Source organism: Papio anubis, chromosome 9, assembly GCF_008728515.1.
Source record: "Papio anubis isolate 15944 chromosome 9, Panubis1.0, whole genome shotgun sequence".
Taxonomy (NCBI): Eukaryota; Metazoa; Chordata; class Mammalia; order Primates; family Cercopithecidae; genus Papio; species Papio anubis.
In genome coordinates, this window is record NC_044984.1 from 83,995,829 (window position 1) to 84,013,220 (window position 17,392).

The 17,392-nt window shown below is 36.1% G+C and overlaps 1 protein-coding gene across 9 annotated transcripts in view; it reads right to left on the reverse strand.

The window, feature by feature from the left end:
* ATP2B1 (ATPase plasma membrane Ca2+ transporting 1) overlaps positions 1-17,392 on the reverse strand; it is a 117,986-nt gene that overhangs the window by 10,444 nt on the left and 90,150 nt on the right. For 3 of the 9 annotated variants that reach the window (XM_009181409.3, XM_021922749.2, XM_009181410.4), the window contains 9 exons: positions 12,626-12,805; positions 11,849-11,936; positions 11,361-11,467; positions 5,652-5,843; positions 5,221-5,434; positions 4,551-4,762; positions 2,835-2,942; positions 609-791; positions 149-235 (listed from right to left, as the gene is read on the reverse strand). In XM_009181409.3, the coding sequence (XP_009179673.1) occupies positions 149-235; positions 609-791; positions 2,835-2,942; positions 4,551-4,762; positions 5,221-5,434; positions 5,652-5,843; positions 11,361-11,467; positions 11,849-11,936; positions 12,626-12,805 (1,371 nt within the window). Of the gene's footprint in view, positions 1-81; positions 236-608; positions 792-2,834; positions 2,943-4,550; positions 4,763-5,220; positions 5,435-5,651; positions 5,844-11,360; positions 11,468-11,848; positions 11,937-12,625; positions 12,806-17,392 lie in introns of all 9 variants that reach the window. The other 6 variants (XM_031650657.1, XM_031650655.1, XM_017946098.3 and 3 more) reach the window with 3 other exon arrangements.

Here is a 17,392-nt window from a genome sequence, read left to right on the forward strand (position 1 = left end):
AAACATTAAGGAGAAAATGAGAAACGTTAGGTGTGTGAAGTAGGAAATGTTAATTTCATGCACTTAGGAACACACACTCACACCCCACAGTAGTAGAAGCAGTAGAAGAGGAAAACACTACATGTGTAGGGGTAGAAATATTTGTTACATCATGATGCTGGCTGGCGATGGAGGGTTGCCGCCTTAGAGCCCCCTGAATGGAACTTCCACTCTGGAAAGCATTCACTACATCCATCTGCAAGGAATCAGAGATTGTGACAGCTTGCTCAGCAAGAGAGAGAGAGAACAAGAGAAAGGACCATTCCATCTATCAACATATAAAAAGAAAAAGGCACTTTTAACAAAGCTTATAGGCAAGAATAGCATTTTGAGATGAAGTGGGGGGTGGGGGAGCTAGGAAAAAAGGAGCTTAGGGGCATACAGACACATTCTTTCATAATCAGTTAAAAGTCTCACTCATTCCAGGCACCAGGATTACTTTTCAAGAGAATACAATTTGTGGGTTGGGAAGGCTAGAGAGGAAGTTTAAGAAGTACACTCGAATCTCCTCCCCAGGTCAAAAAGCCCTGGCTCCCATCATCTCTCCTACCTCTCTACCAGGCCCATACCTGTGTTTGGATTCTGTTCAGACCTCTAAACCACAAGATTTGGCCACGCCGCAACTCCCTTTCAGCGTGATCAATCTCTTCAACATCCTCCGCTAATTCCTCCTCAGGTATTTCTTCCTTTTGTGTTCCATGACCAGCTTCTTTGAGGAATTTTAAACGGCTAGTTGGAATTGTTGAAATAAGCTACAACACAGGGGAATGAACTTAGAAATAAATCATATCAAGTAAAGGTAAGCTGATCAACTGTAATACTAAAGGTACTAAAAACAGTCAGAGTATTCGACTATCTTTACCAACGAAGTAATGGGATCCTGTTGATTAGTCTTTCTCTCCCAGAGCAAAACACATTCTTCTCTTAGCTACACAAAAGATTTGAGTTTGAAGGGTAAAAAGTTTTCCTAAATGGAAATTAACCTGATTACATTTTTCACATTTTCATCAGGACATTCAAGACAGTACATTTTAAAACCATGGTCTGATATATGTATTTACTTAAAGTTCTATTTATTTCGAATACAATGAAAATGGCAGCTGGTCTTACTAGATGCAAAACATGTTTACATTTCATTAATGCTGTCAGAGTTCAATGAGAAAAAATGTACAAAAATTTTAAAAAATCATCAAGGTTACACTGAAAATAGTTTTGTTGATTAAGTATTTTTTAAAAATGCAACAGTTTAAAATTAGATTAGTACTGATTGATGATACCAAACAAAAACAGATGCCCCAGAAAACACAAAGGATACAAGAAACACCAATACACATGTATTAGCTTATGTGTTAACATCCATTCTTTAAGGCAGCAGTTGAGTTTGTCAGGGAGAAACAAGCATGTAGTCAGCTATAGAATTCTGCTTGGAGAACTTCTAGTACACCCACTTCATTTCACCAAGGTGAAATAGGCTTCAAGGCACATAAAGTGACTTGTTCATGGAGTGACTAGGAACCTAGGTCTCCTGACCACCAAAGGTAGTGCTTGTTCTACCATGGTACACTTAGTATGGGTCCTACTTAAAAGATGATCTCTATTAATGAGGTATTCAAAATGGATAAGAAACCTCCGAACCTAGAAACATAATTAAGAAAAAGAAGAGATAAAAAGATGTAAAGATTGAGCTAAATTTATGGAAACCCTGAAAGTCTGGCTTCACTGATTTGCGGAATGACAATAAATTAGCTTATGCAAATTATATGCCATAAAATATATTAACCTTCATTTATGAAAATGTTAGTATAGATTTTCTATAACTTAGTTTTATAGTAATGGGCTTAAAATGCATAAATCATTATCACTTACATTTAAAAAATAATGACATGCATTTGCAAGTAAGCTGCCTATAGTAAATATGAGGTATATCTCTTATTTCAGGCACTTTATTTTATACATACACTGTTAAAGCTATTCAATTCAAATCTAAAACATCATTTTGTGACCTCTTTTTCCAGGTAACATTATTTTTATAAAAACATTCTCTAAGGTCAGTTTTTCTTATGCTGCATATTAGATTAAATTACAGAACAAAATGACAAAGTACGTATACGTATTCCTTACTTTTTTTTGAGACGAAGTCTCGCTCTTCTCCCCTAGGCTGGAGTGCAATGGCGCGATCTCGGCTCACTGCAACCTCCGCCTCCTGGGTTCAAGCGATTCTCCTGCCTCAGCCTCCCGAGTAGCTGGGATTACAGGCACCTGCCACCATGCCCGGCTAATTTTTGTATTTTTAGTAGAGATGGGGTTTCACCATGCTGGCCAGGCTGTTCTCGAACTCCTTACCTCAGGTGATCCGCCCACCTTGGCCTCCCAAAGTGCTGGGATTACAGGCGTGAGCCACCACGCCCGGCCATGTATTTTCTACATTTTTGTTAAAAATTTTTTTCTGAAAATGTAAAAATAGGTTATAGAGTAAAAGATACAGATATTAGCATCCTAACCAGTTATAAATACATCATTTTTAACAACTGCTACAAAACTTTTCTAAAAAACAAGTAAAAAAAACCACATAAAAAGTTAGCACAGTATTTTATAGTACAGGCATAATCATAATGAACAAGTGACATACTGGAACTATATACAACATTAAAAAAAATTATCTTTGAATTCCCTCTCTTTACTCACCATGTTAACGATTTAGAATCAAGTAATGAAACTGTTAAAGAAAATACACACTAAAAATTAAAAAAAAAAAAATCACTTTAGGTTTAAGCAAAAACTAATGAGACTTTTACCTGGCCCCAGAGTAACGTTCCCATTCCTAGGAATATTGACCATAGCCACTGTTCTATCGAAAGTTCTGAACAACTGAAAGGTTTTCCACCAAACTGCACAATTATTATCTGGAGGAATAATCAAGAGTAAATTTACTTAAATCTTAAATTTAAAAATTCATATACTTTAAAAAATATCAAATTTATGTCCTCTAAAATAAGGTGAACAACCACTATTCTGATGAAGTGTATTATATTAGTCACAACTGAAAATAAGACAACTGAAACAGACCTTTCCTCTTTCCCCTCCAGGGAAAGGGTTCCCTCTTACAAAAAGACAACTGAAATAAAGTAAAATCTTGCCCAATGTTTTTAATGCTTGCGTATTTCATGTTTAAATTATGCTTACTAAAAAGTAAAATTCTTATGACGAAGAAGAATAACTTTATGTTTCCAATATAACCCCAAGCAACTACATTCCCCTGTATTTAGTACAATTCTTCAAATAATTTATGTCTTTCTCAAAATATAGTACTCTTTTGTAGAAAAGACTGTATGTTACTGGAAAAATATACAATATTTAAAAAATTCCACATAGCTGTTTATTTCTAGTTAACATTTAGACCTATTAAGATAAATACAAACAGACTGTAAGAGAAGAAAGGCAACTTGCAAAGTTCTATGAAATATGGGCTAACTCAGGTGAGGTGATCTCAGATTTGCTCTCCTTTATGAAAAGAGTGAGGCCTGATGATGAACATAAATTCATAATACAGTGCTTATGCTTTGCTTGTTATCTAAAAAGCCTAAAATAGTGTGCATGGAAATATTAAGAATTAACTGGGGTTGGGTGTGACAACTCATACCTGTAATTCTAACACTTTTGGAGGCTGAGGTGAGAGGATCGCTTGAGCCCAGGAGTTCAAGACCAGCCTAGGCAACACAGCAAGACCCCATCTTAATAAAAAAATAAATACTTTTTAAAAAACGAATCAAGTAACAATATTCATCCTCCTGTGAGTCTGAAAGGGCTCTCTCTGATATGGCAGTTAAGTAGTTCCCAAATATTAAAATCAAAAATAATTTTGGAAGTTAATATTTTAAAACTTCAAAGTTACAATTCCTTTCTTTTTAGCTCTACTTCATTCAAATTCAAGTGATTTTTACTTCTCGGTTCCACTATTTTTTAAGTTAATCTGTACAGTTGTACAGATAGATTTCTAACTGCTTTGTTAGTAGCCCAATTAGATAATAACTGATTTGACAATCAGGTCTGGATTTTAGTAGAGATATAAAACTGAAGTAATTTTCTTTTATAAATCAAGAAAATAATGAGCATGAAAAGAGTTCAATATTTATTTGCACAAGTGATCTTAATTATTTTTAAATTTAAACTTGATCTTTTTTTGGTATAATGTGGGATGTAAAAAGAATACTAAAATGCTGGGGAAACAATTAATGTGATTGGCTGACTTTGTTTCCTAAGAAATAGTATCTTTCACTTTATAGTTGGAAGAAATAAAACCGTTTGCCTAGTTGGTTGTGGCATTTACTTCTAAGAACAAGAGATTCAGTTCTCATATTCTTTAACATATACCTTAAATCACCAGATCCTATAGATGTCACCAAGGCAATAGTTCCACACATGTTCCACACAAGTGATTGCTAGAACAAGCTGTTTACCTAATGTCTCCCATATAACAGGCAAATTTGAAACTATCTTTTCCAATTACCCACCTGTACCACAAAAGTTCCTAAAACAATTGTGCAGAAGATGGCATTGTTAAAGATTCCTTCAAATACATTTCTTTCACCATGAATTTTCCGGGCATTTATTTCGTTGAAAAGTTGCATCAGCACAAAGGTATTAAAAACAATAGTATAATGTTCTGAAGGAGGTGCATGCAAAGGAGCATTTCTTCCACTATCAATGTCAAAAAACTTTTCTCCTGAAAGAACGAAAAATGACTATTTTGTAATTATCATACCAAGTAAGATTTCAAGGAAGAATACAAAGTAAAACTTAGCTAGACTTTTTATTTTATCTGAAATGGCAGCATGGAAGGAGCTGGAAGAAACCTGGGATTATCTAGTACAACTCTCTTATTTTATAGACAAGGAAACAGAAGCTCCCAAAACTATGGTGACGATCTCAGGATCACATATCTAAATCAGTGGAGAGCCAGGATAAGACATCAGGACCTTTATTCTCCCCCTACTGTCTATCTTATTGTCTCCCCAAATTTACTCAGCACTCACTGATACAGAAGAAGAAATTAAAGATAAACGGGAAGTCAGGAATAGAACTTAGGCTCTTGAAAATTTATAACATTATAACATCTTGGATGATTAGCTTGGAAAAGAAACAATTAACTGAAGCTTTATTTATTAGACACTGAATTCTTACCAGCAAATAAGAGTGTAAAGACTACTACAAGTTGATAGAATGCATGACCCAAAATATTCTTCATCATTGTACGTGAGATGAGAGGCTTATTTCTACCATAAGGTTTCCGAAGCAAGAGAGACTCAGTGGGTGGTTCCGTTGCCAGAGCCAGGGAAGCGAGCGTATCCATTATGAGGTTTACCCACAGCATCTGCACAGCCTTAAGCGGTGAGTCCTAGAAAAGATATGTTTCCTAATAGACATTCACAACTACTCAGGGACTCAGCAACTCTCAGGAAGCCTTTAGGGTTTAAAAACTTGAGAAACAGAACAGGATTATATTTTTATATTAACTAACCTAAAACATTAAGCTTCAGCTTAATGTATTTTTAAAAAGGCATTTTATGTACTTTTATTTAAAGGAAACAAGTTTTAATAGACAAATCACCTACTTGGGTAATACAGGCGCCCGTAAAAGCAACAATCACTGCTACTACATTAACAGTAAGTTGGAACTGAAGGAATTTTGAGATGCTGTCGTACACATTTCGTCCCCACATAACCGCTTTAACAATGCTTGTAAAGTTGTCATCTGTGAGAATAATATCGGACGCTTCTTTAGCTACATCAGTTCCAGCAATACCCTGTTAAAAAAATTTTGTGAATTAGACTAAATGTTTTAACTTTCAAATAGTCAAAAAATACACAATTAATAAACAAAAGTTGACAACTATACCTAATAAATATTGACTTAAATTTACATTAAAAGAAGGTAACAGAGTTATTCTAAGATATTACTAGAAAAGACATTCTGGTTTAGCAGAAATCAAACAAAGAATGAAGTATTAAAAATAAGGTTCAAGTTGGGCTAAAAATGGAGGAATGAACAAAGACATTACCCAAGTTCCTTCCAAAAGCCACACAAAAAGGTATATATTAATAAAAAGCCAACAAACTCTATGAAGACAAAGTTAGAGGAAAAGGAGATTCTACCAAAAAAAAAAAAAAAAAAAAAAAAAAAAAACACTGAAAGCAGACAGCCAAATGCTAAGTAACTCAGCAGACACAAGAAAGCTGAATCGTAATCCACAGGTAGAGAAAGTAGAAGTAGCCCCCTTTCCCCCCGATCACAGAACCCTCCTGCACAGCTTCAGACTTGGTAGATTTACATGGCACTGGAAGTAGGGGTGAAGGTAGCAATAAAAAAAGGAAGATCTTTTGAAAGTCTACTGAAGACGCATTTAGAACCTTCAAACTAGTAACAATGTTATCAACAAGAGAATGGGGCAATTAATAAATTGTAGATTAATAAAATGAGTGAACTACAACTATATTAACATAAATGATCTCACAAACATAATGCTGAATAAAGAAGATGAACTCAACACATAATGTATGATTCTTCTGTACGAAGTTCAAAAACAGGCAAAAGGAATAATCTTCAGGATACTGGTTATCTTTGCAGAGAGATAAGGCAGTAATTAGAAGGGAGTAGGATTCGCTAAAAAATTATCAAAAAGCTAAAACCTCATGAACCCTGCTACGGGCTGAAAGTATTCCCCAAATTCATGTGTTGGAAATGTAATCTTCAATCAGCAAAGTGCAGACATGGAAACTCAGAGGTGATATCATGATGAAGGCTCTGACGTCATGTATGGATTAATGCCATTATCTTGGGAGTGGTTTCATTATCAAGAGTGAATTCATTATAAAGGTGAGTTTGACCCTCTCTTGCTTTAGTGCTCACCTGCAATGTTCTCTTGCCCTTCTCCCATGACATGATGCAGCATGAAGGCCCTCACCAGATGCTGGCACCCTGGTTCTTGGATTTACTCACCTCCAGAACCTCAAGTCAAAGACACTTTTATTGTTCATGAAATACTAAGTCTTAGATACTCTGTTATCGCAATACAAAATGGACTAAAACCTTTTCTCAAGAAGCAGCTGGAGGAGATGACTCCACCAGATAAGGGAGTAAACCAAAGATGATGATGCAACTGAATTCGTGAAGTACATGATCCAACACAAATGAGAGATAAAGAAAATCCTCAGGTATGGAGACCAAGAAGACAGCTGTGCAGCAAGGCCAGCAAACAGCAAGTGCAGATTAAAGCACGTTGAAAGATGTTGAGACGTTATCCCTTAGAAACCAAAACTGGTAAGAATGCTAAAGGTTTCCGATATATGGAACAGATAATTTGGGGATGAATTAGAGTTAAGTACATAGAAAAACTAAGCCAAAACAATTCAAACAAACCAAATAAAAATTAAAATAAAGTAAAAAAGACAACAAATTATAGGGAACATAAAAAGCTGTGTAAGGAAGGAAAAGTAATTACAGTAGACCACATAGATCAGGTTGAAACAGCATTTACAGTCACAGTAAGGACTGAATGTTGATCGAACCTAAATTATGATATAACTCTGCTGGCAGATGATGGGATAGGTAGTAAGCATGAAGGTATACGGGGTGAATGTGGTCTACGTGCCTGTAAAAGCACAAAGTCCTCATCTTCATTAATGAAAGTCAGTAGTTAAAGCCTTATATTAAAACAATCAAAAAGCACCAGAATCATGTGATTTAGAGATATAAAGGTACATAACTAAGGAATAGAAGCAGCTAAAACTGTTTTCCTTCAGGGGCCAAAAATTTGGTATGTGGTAGGGGACTTGGTATTAAGTCTTACAGAACTACCTGACCTTTTAAATGTTATGCATACATTGTTTTGATAAACAAGAAGTTCAGATGAAACCTTTCTCAAAATACTCAATGAAGAAACAATCTTATTTTAGAATCTTAGTCTCCAGCTCCCATTGTGAGTATTTTACTTTTAATGTCCCACTTATTTTTTTTTTTTTTTTGAGACAGAGTCTCACTCTGTTGTCCAGGCTGGAGTGCAGTGGCGCCATCTCGGCTCACTGCAAGCTCCGCCTTCCGGGTTCATGCCACTCTCTTGCCTCAGTCTCCCAAGTAGCTGAGATTACAGGCGCACACCACCACACCCACTATTTTGTATTTTTAGTAGAGACAGGGTTTTACCATGTTGGCCAGACTGGTCTCAAACTCCCGACCTCAAGAGATCCACCCTCCTTGGCCTCCCAAAGTGCTGGGATTACAGGCATGAGCCACCACACCTGGTCAATGTCCCACATATTTAACACACTTAAACTCAATGGGATTTCTTGATTCTCATCATACCTATATTATACAAATGCAAATCTCACCATTCCCTTGCTCAAAATCCTTAAAATTTCTAAAAGTAACTCTATGGTGCTAATTAGCATTCAAATAAAATCTAGTTCTAAGATGAAACAACTCTGGAAAACTTTCAATCACAAAAGGTTAAAGTGCTTTTAAAAAATGAGCTTCTAGGAGTTATATGATATCGCATAGTACGTCTCTAAACTTACTTCATCAGAAGTAGGCTTGTCAAATGTTCATCTACAGGATAAGAGAAAAAAAATCCTTATCTTGGCATTCAAGGCCTTTTTAATGTGGCACCCTGTGAATTCTTCTAGCTTCGTATCTCATTACAGTACCACAACCTCTTCTAGTTAGAGTGAACAACTTGTACATAATTCGCTGATGAACGAGGGCCTCTTGGTTCCTATCCTTCCCTCAGCTAAACTGGCATCTCTTACAGAAAACCTTTTCCAGTCTTAACAGGCAGAGTCAAGGACTTCTTCCTGAAAAACTTGTCACTATCCTGTGATTATTTCCACGTGCTGTGAATTTTTAGGAAACAGCAACTCTTCACTTCTAATGTTTCTGGACTGGAATACTGAACAGTCTCTTAATATTTGGAGTCCCGCATTAATCCAAATAAAGTTTAAAATAAAAGTATTTTAATTACTTTAGGTTTTACTACCATAGATGTATTTGATTATCGGATTACACCATGACATTCAGTCCTTGATGATAGCAATACACGGTTAACTAATTTTTGGCAAGAATAATATGTGACAAAGATTCTCTCCTTTGACCAAAACTTGCTATGCAGGTAATTGTTATACTGTATTATTTAGGGAATATAAGAAAAAGTCTGTACATGTTCACTACAGACGCAACCATCCATATTTTTGTTCTGAATATTTTCAATCTACAGTTGGTTGATTCTGCAGATGCATAATCCATGGATAAAAAGGGCCAAATGGACAAGCAGAACATACACTTTATCTACAGATCAACAAATCAAGAACGTATGCCCCAAAATGCTATATCTGCCTGAAAAATAAGAGATACATTTAGAAAGAAATTATCAACAGCGATTTCTTGTAACTAAAAAAAAACCTCTAAGACAAGACGTTTATCTTTAAGTTTTAACTGAACAAATGCAAAACCAAAGTAAATTCAAGCTTAAACAAGAGTAGTTTCAAGTCCAAGCTACCAAGCACTTATAGTTTCTCTATGTTTTTGAACTAAATTTATTTATTTGAGACAGAGCCTTGCTCTGTCACCTAGGCTGGAGTGCAGTGGTGTCATCTTGGCTCACTGCAGCCTGTGCCTCCTGGGTTCAAGCGATTCTCATGCCTCAGCCTTTTAAGCATCTGGGATTACAGGTATGACCACCACACCCAGCGAATTTTTTTTTTTTTTTTTTTTTTTTTAGTAGAGATGGAGTTTTGCCATGTTGGCCAGGCTGTTCTTGAACTCCTGACCGCTTCAGCCTCCCAAAGTGTTGGGATTACAGGCATGAGACATCATGGCCAGTCTGTTTTTGAACTAAATTCAGACTTTTCACGTTATCATTTAAAAAGAAAAAAAAAAAAAAAAAGTGGTAAAACTGGGCCTAAAACCGTAAAGAGCTTAAAAAACACTAACCAACCAGCCAGTGTACTGTGTTTTTGTTTGATTACATTTACCTGTATTTACTTAAAGCCCATTGTCCTTACATTCAAGTTTTGGGAAGAAAGCTTTTTTTATTTTAAAATTCATTTTACATAAATGCCTTTCTGGTCAGCTGTCAGAATGTAAATAGCAATAAAAATCCTGCTAAATGCTCAAGAGCAGCAGTGAGTGATCCTATGTTCCTAAAGGGAACGAGCCTGTTTGCCTAGAGCAAAAGTAAGAGCACTTAATTATTCCATAGACCTCTTCAGCTATGCTTCACATGTCTTCAGAAGCTCCTACCAATGCAGCTGCCAACTATTTAAATTTGGGATGGGGTAGGGTGGGGGATCTTTGGATTCACTGCTTTTGATTGAGGAAAATTTACCCATAATTTCCTTTCCCCATCTCTCTCACTCCTGTTGAAAGGCTGCCACCATGGTAGATCTTCTAAATTTCTATTTTAGCAGCAAAATATCAGGGGGACAAATTATGCAAATAAACATTTGTACACAAAAACAATCTCTCATCTGAAAACCTTAGGGCCAGATTGTGATTCAGAATTCAGTCTCTCATAGTTTGGAAAGATAATGAGACACATAACCTTGTATCTCAATTTTCCCAAAAGAGCTTAGCACCCCATAAAAACCACATTAAAATCTCTACAATGGCTATGAATATTCACACTAAGTAGGACAAATAACAGCCTCACATCAGTTCAGAACAAATTTTGCAATCAAATGAGTCTGCTGCAAAATTTAGGTTAAAAATTTCAGTTTCCTGATAGTTCTGGATCTGAGAATTGTGATTATGAACCAGTATTTTCCAAAAATAAAATGAAACTCAAAGAAAATAAAATACTTAAATTGAGGACTTTGGGGAAAACAGGTAGGCTTTTTTCAGTCAAAAAAGATTATATATAAAATGATGGTATTCAATTACTTTTTAAATAACTGAAGAGTAATTGAGTAGATGAATGGAAAAGTCTCAATTATATTTTTAATTTAAATACAACTGTTCTAAGCCTGTGTCCTGCGTAAAAGGGTTGTTAAAGGTTCAGGTAAGATGACAGACATTAAAAAATTAACAGAATACAAAGTCAACATATAATATTATTAAATTATTCAAAAGAAACAATCTAGTGAGATTTCATGACATCAAATAAAGCTAATGCATAAACTAATTAGACTTATAAACCAATTTAGGCTTATTAATTATCCCTCAAACTAATCTTGAGGGACAGTGTTTAAAATCCATAGTAATTCAGTCAACAAACAAACAAACAAACCAGTCCGTAAATTACGTTTGGATATTTAAATGAGTAAATTCTTACCATTGCAAATCCAACATCTGCTTTCTTTAGTGCTGGGCCATCATTTGTACCATCACCAGTTACGGCTACAACCTGGCGTTGGTCTGAGACAGTGCTGTCAATTATACCTTAAATACAAGTAAATATTTGTGTTATAAAAACATTACTCTTTAATAAGATGATTCTGAAGAATATCCTGACTATTCGGTTTTATAGACTCAAGGTTAAAAATAAATAATTAAACAAACATAGAAATGGAAATTGCTTAGATGTTGGGTGAGAACCTACTTCAGAAACTAAGGGCATATTCAGAGCAATATCCTGTCTTAAACACTTCAGATAATCACTTAGGAACACAATTTACCTAAGATATCAAAGGAAATGTATTTAGATTTTATTAAAACATGATATCCATTACTCAATCGAATATTTAGTACCTATTACTATTTTAGGAAGCAGAACACATTTCTGTATTAAGAAATTGTGAAATAATTGAAAAATCTACTTACCTTTAACCAGTGTATGCTTATCAGTAGGAGATGATCTTGCAAGTACTCGAAGCTTTGGCCAAATCTTGTCTATCCTCTCTTGCTCAATCTATAAATGTTTTATCAAAGTTAAAATATGCCCAAACATAGTTTCTTAAATCCTAATGAGCTATCTGGCATATTTATCAGTAGCTCTCAAAGTGTGTGGTCCACAGAACAACACCATCAGAAACTCCTGGGAACTTGTTAGAAACATGAATTCTTGGGCATGGACCCAGATCTACCTTAGCGAATACTGTGGGGCAGGCCCAGCAGTCTATGTTTTAATAATTTTGCTAGGTGACTCTGATGCATACTCAGGTTTAAAAGCCATTGTTTTTTATTTATCATTGTAAGACCAAATTTAACCCCCCCCCCCCCCGCCTATGAAAATAGAACTTCCTTAATTGAGCATAAGAAGTTCAGAGTTTGGGGTCCCCTAAAATATGCTCCATATCAGCCTTTCCAACCCATCTCCCATTACTCCCTTATACATACTGTACTTCTGAAATTGGCCTAGATTCATCGCCACTACTTTCATATAGCATTCATAGCAAGAAATGTTTACTTCCTTTAGGACCAATTTATTACTTCTCTCTTTTATCCCTTAGAACACTAGTATTTTGCTTCCTAAGGTATAGACTGCATTTATTTCATGCATGGTGCCTAACATAGTGCGTATTCAATATGTGTTTGTTGAATTAAATTCCTAATATATTAAACATCTGTCAACCAAAAAAAAAATAAATAAATCTTTACCTCTCCTTTTTCATTTCGTATTCTTCTGTTAAAATCTTTACCTTCTAGGCACAGAAAATCTTCCCCAGGATGTAAAATACCACATTTGGTAGCAATGGCCCGAGCAGTATTAATATTATCACCAGTGACCATTCGCACAGTAATTCCAGCCCTCTGACACTTTTTAATTGCATCTGGCACCTGGTTTACATAAAAAAAATTTACAAAGTTAAATTGGTATTTTTAGAGGGAAAAACATTTCACTGCACACAACTGCATTATTTTATAGTCCCCCAAATGATGACAATGATACAATGACTTCATGATTGATTTCATTTCCAATACTCAATATTTCTTGCACTATTTTCAATAACCTCTTTCCAATTCCACTGCCAGACTTAGCTCAGGCTTCGTTTTCAGTTGTCATCTACTAATTTGTTTGCAGGATTTATTTACAGAAGGCTTTTTAAAGCACGCTTTCCCCCTGGCAACCATTAGGCAATTCTTTTCTGGTTGGTTTTCTACCTTTCTGGTTTTACTACCCAGATTACACCCGAGTAAAATGTTGGTATTCTTTTGTTTAGGGCTAAGGGTGGCTCACAATCTGTATCTTTTAAGTGTTACCTTACCTACTCCCATACCTTCAATTTCCATCTAATTCCATCATATTCTAATGACTTTAGAATCCACATCCTGCCCCTACCTTGCTGTAAGAGGATTCATAGTTCCACCCGAAAAGTGGGTATCGATTCAGGTGTCTAAAAGCAAAACCATGTTTCCTTTACCTATCTAGCAGAAACCTAAGAGTCACCTGTACTTCTTCTTTCAGTTCTCTTATCCTACATCCTTAGAAGCCAGTAAGTCCCGTGGATTCTACCTCAAATTTGCCCTGCATCATGTCTCTGCTGCTTGCTGCCCAACTTACTTCAATGGCTTTTTAATTGGTACCCTGCCAATTAAAGTTTGTTCCCCCTTTAAAACATATGATATACTTGATGGTAGAGTTTATTTTTTTAAACAGAAATACTCCCTTTCTTAAAATACACGATGATTCCTCAGCTGTTATCACAAATCACAAAGTTCTCAGTGTAACAGAATCACTGTTTGTGCCTGTACTACTACAGTTCCTTTCACCTAGAAAATCTTTTCCTGCTTTTCTATAACCAGAAAATCCACACGGATCCTACTGGAGCAGGGGTTGCAAATTAAAATGCCTACAGGATCATGGAGGTAACATACACGAAGAAAATATGCTGAAAATGACAAACCCCCAAGACAAATGCCTAATGAAAGAGCTATTTAGCTCCAGCCTATTTCTGCCATGATGGAATGAGAGCCCAATGTTAACAGAACCTGTAATTGCAAAAGGAAGAAACACAGATTTGTGCAAAATCTCTTCATACTTAATGTTTCTAACCTCCCCTCCCCCAACAAAGATAATCTGACTGAAGGCTAACTTTGGACTGCAGTCTACCTGTTTGTGAAGTCTATCCTAAATCCAGTGTAAATCTAACTTATCTGGAGCTTTCTTGGTCTACATAGACAAAACTGCACCTTCATCTTATACATACCTCTATTACAGGTCATCAAGTCATACTATAGTTATTGTTTACCTGAATCTTCAATGAGCTTCTTGAAGGCAGGACCTTTACCTTATCTTTGCATCATCAATATCTAGTATGCCTTTTGTTTATTTAACAAATAAGCACCAGGCATGTGACTGGAGTTTAGTATTTACTGAACTGCTGAATTAAATATCTTTGGGATAATAGCAAGGGGACATTTTCTAAGGGGTGCACATTCCAGACAAGGTACCTTTTTTTTTCCCCCCCAAGATGGGTCTCACTCCGTCACCCAGGATAAAGTGCAGTGGTACAATGCTGATTCACTGCAACCTCTGCCTCCCAGGCTCAAGTGATCCTCCCACCTCAGCCTCCTGAGTAGTTGGGACCACAGGTGCATGCCACCATGCACGGCTAATTTTTTGTATTTTTAGTAGAGATGGGGTTTCACCATGTTGCCCAGGTGAACTCCTGAGCTCAGGCGATCCGTCTGCCTCAGTCTCCCAAAGTAATGGGATTATAGGTGTGAGTCACCATGCCTGGCCCAGGGTACCATGTTTTAAAACATGTATGCAATGTAATTAATTGCAATTTAAATACATATTTATCTATAAGTTTTAAGATTTACATCATAAAAGTTATTTTCCTCTACCCAGTCAACTCTTAGTGATTCAAATAATTGGAGGGCGACATCACATGCATTTACTCAAACTAATATTTACTGAATGCCAGGCACTGTGCTTAGGTCCTAGTGCCAGAGTGATGAGCAAAAGGACAGGGCCTGCTGAAATTATTAAAAAAAAAAAAAAAAAAAAAAAATATATATATATATATATATATTTGACACTAAAAACACTTGTTTTATACATGTATGTATCTCCTGTTATCTCATTTGAGATAAAATCTATCTTAAATTTTTATATCTAAGCAGTCCTTGATTAGGTAGTATCCCAGGATCATCTGGACAGGGAAACAATGAGTAAAAGGGAGAAATTGGTCTCAGGTTAAAACTATGTGGCAAATAATACATAAGAAAGGCACACTAACATTTATTAACTGCCTACTAATCATCAGATGCTTCCAGCTTAAAACTCACAAACTATCTCTACTTTTACATTTAAGAAACTAAAGCAAGGCCAAGTACTTATACATATGCAATAAAAACTGGATTTGTTCTAGACATCTAATTATTCAAGAATCCCTCCACCAGAACTGCACTGTACAAAATAGAGAAACTCAGAGAAAGCTGTTTCATATGACATCGTCTCAATTTAGTATATAAATACCCATCTCATTTTGTGATACTGAGAAACAAGTGCCATTTACATGCTTTAAAAAGATAAAACTCTCCATCAACTGCATGCCAAGAGCATGATAATAGACTGATTTGTCTTCCAAAGAATGAAAGTTGCAGATATTCTGATTTAATGTTAAAGTTTAAACCATAAGTCAATGTATAGAACTTTGAAAAGCCAGGCACAGTGGTGCGTGCCTGTAATTACAGCTATCCAGGAGGCTGAGGTGGGAGGCTGCTTGAGGCCAGGAGTTTGAGACTGCAGTGCACCATGATCTCCTGCCTGTGAAAAGCCACTGTACTACAGCCTGGGCAACATAGGAAGACCTCTTCCTAAAAAAAAACAAAAACAAGACAAAACAAAAAAACAACCTCTGAATGATTCTCCTGTGACCAAATGGCAAATATTACCCACCTGGCTATTTTATAAGTATTTGAAATTACAAATACCGAAACCAAATTTATCTTGATCTTTCAACAGGCTGCTGTTTCTGATTCTCTTATTACATTGGTAACCCTCTACCAGCCACCAAGTTATACAAGTTAGAGACTGGTTCCATCTCCTTTATAAGACTTCTAATTGTGGCAACCTCTTAGTCGTAAAAGCCTTCTTCCCTAGCTACACACTTTCTCTAAAAGATCTTTCGTTTCATCAGTGATTTCTTCAGACTAGCCCACTTTCAGACTCTGAGGTCCAAATGCTTGACATACATTTGGATGTCTCAGACACCTCAACAATGTCAAAAATGGACTATCCAAACCCAATATATTACTTCCTACTGGTTCTATCTCCACTCACTTTGAAATCGTTCCTTTCTTTCCATCTCCTATGCCACAACTGTAGGCCAAGCCATAATCATCTCTTGCCTGGGATCACTGCAATACTCTCATTAACTTCCCTGCTTCTACTCTTCTTCATCTCTAATCCCTGTCTTACACAGTAACCAAAATAGTATTTTAACAACATAAATCATTTCACTTCCCAGCCTGAATTTCAGAAAATTCAGAGCCCTCACAGCCCAGTAAGGCCAGAGATCATCTCGTCTCCCCTTTCTTCTTTACACTTACAGCCACACTGGCCTCCTTTCCACCTTTAAAATAGCTAAATACTTTTCTCACTTTCACTTGCATTTCTCATTTTGCTTGGAATGCTCTCCTTGCAGCTATTTACATGGCAGACCCACTGTGAACCATCAGATTGCATCTCAAATGCTATATCCTCAGAAATTCCTAATGCAGTCTCCCTCCATTACTTTATTTCATTACACTGTGCATATCTTTTATATATAGCCCTTTTACACTAGTAATTGTCTTATTTAATATCATCCCCCCGATATGCCATCCTGCCACCCAGAATATAAGGCCTATGAGAACAGGCACCAAGTCTTATTCCTCCCAAAATTCATTTTCACTTGACACGGTGTCCATGTATCTATCATTCTACCTACTTAGCTGTCTTCTTCCTCTAGAATATACATCTCAAGACTATTCTGGTCACTGCAGTATTTCCAGTTCCTAGAAGAGTGCTACATATTAGGTTTTGAATCAATTAGCTGATAAAGTCACTGAACAACAGTGGTTTCCTGCTAGTGCTGTTATTTATGTTGCTTCTTTGCTCAAGACATACTTAACTGCTCACTCTCTTTCTTGGTTTAGATAATACTTCCTCCTTAAGAATCAGATTAGGTAATTAACCTCTAGGAAGTCTTACCTGACCCCTCCAGTGGTTAATACAGCACAGTAGTCTTTTAAGCACCTGTGTTTTAGACAAAGCTGGTATTTTAACACACTAGGTGTACTAACACTCTATACATTCTCGATTTTTAAAAATCTGCCAAGTAAGAGTAATAGTATGCATACCTCACAAAGTTAGACATTTAAAAAAATTACATGTAAAGCATGTGGCTTAAGTATATGGCACACAGTGAGAAC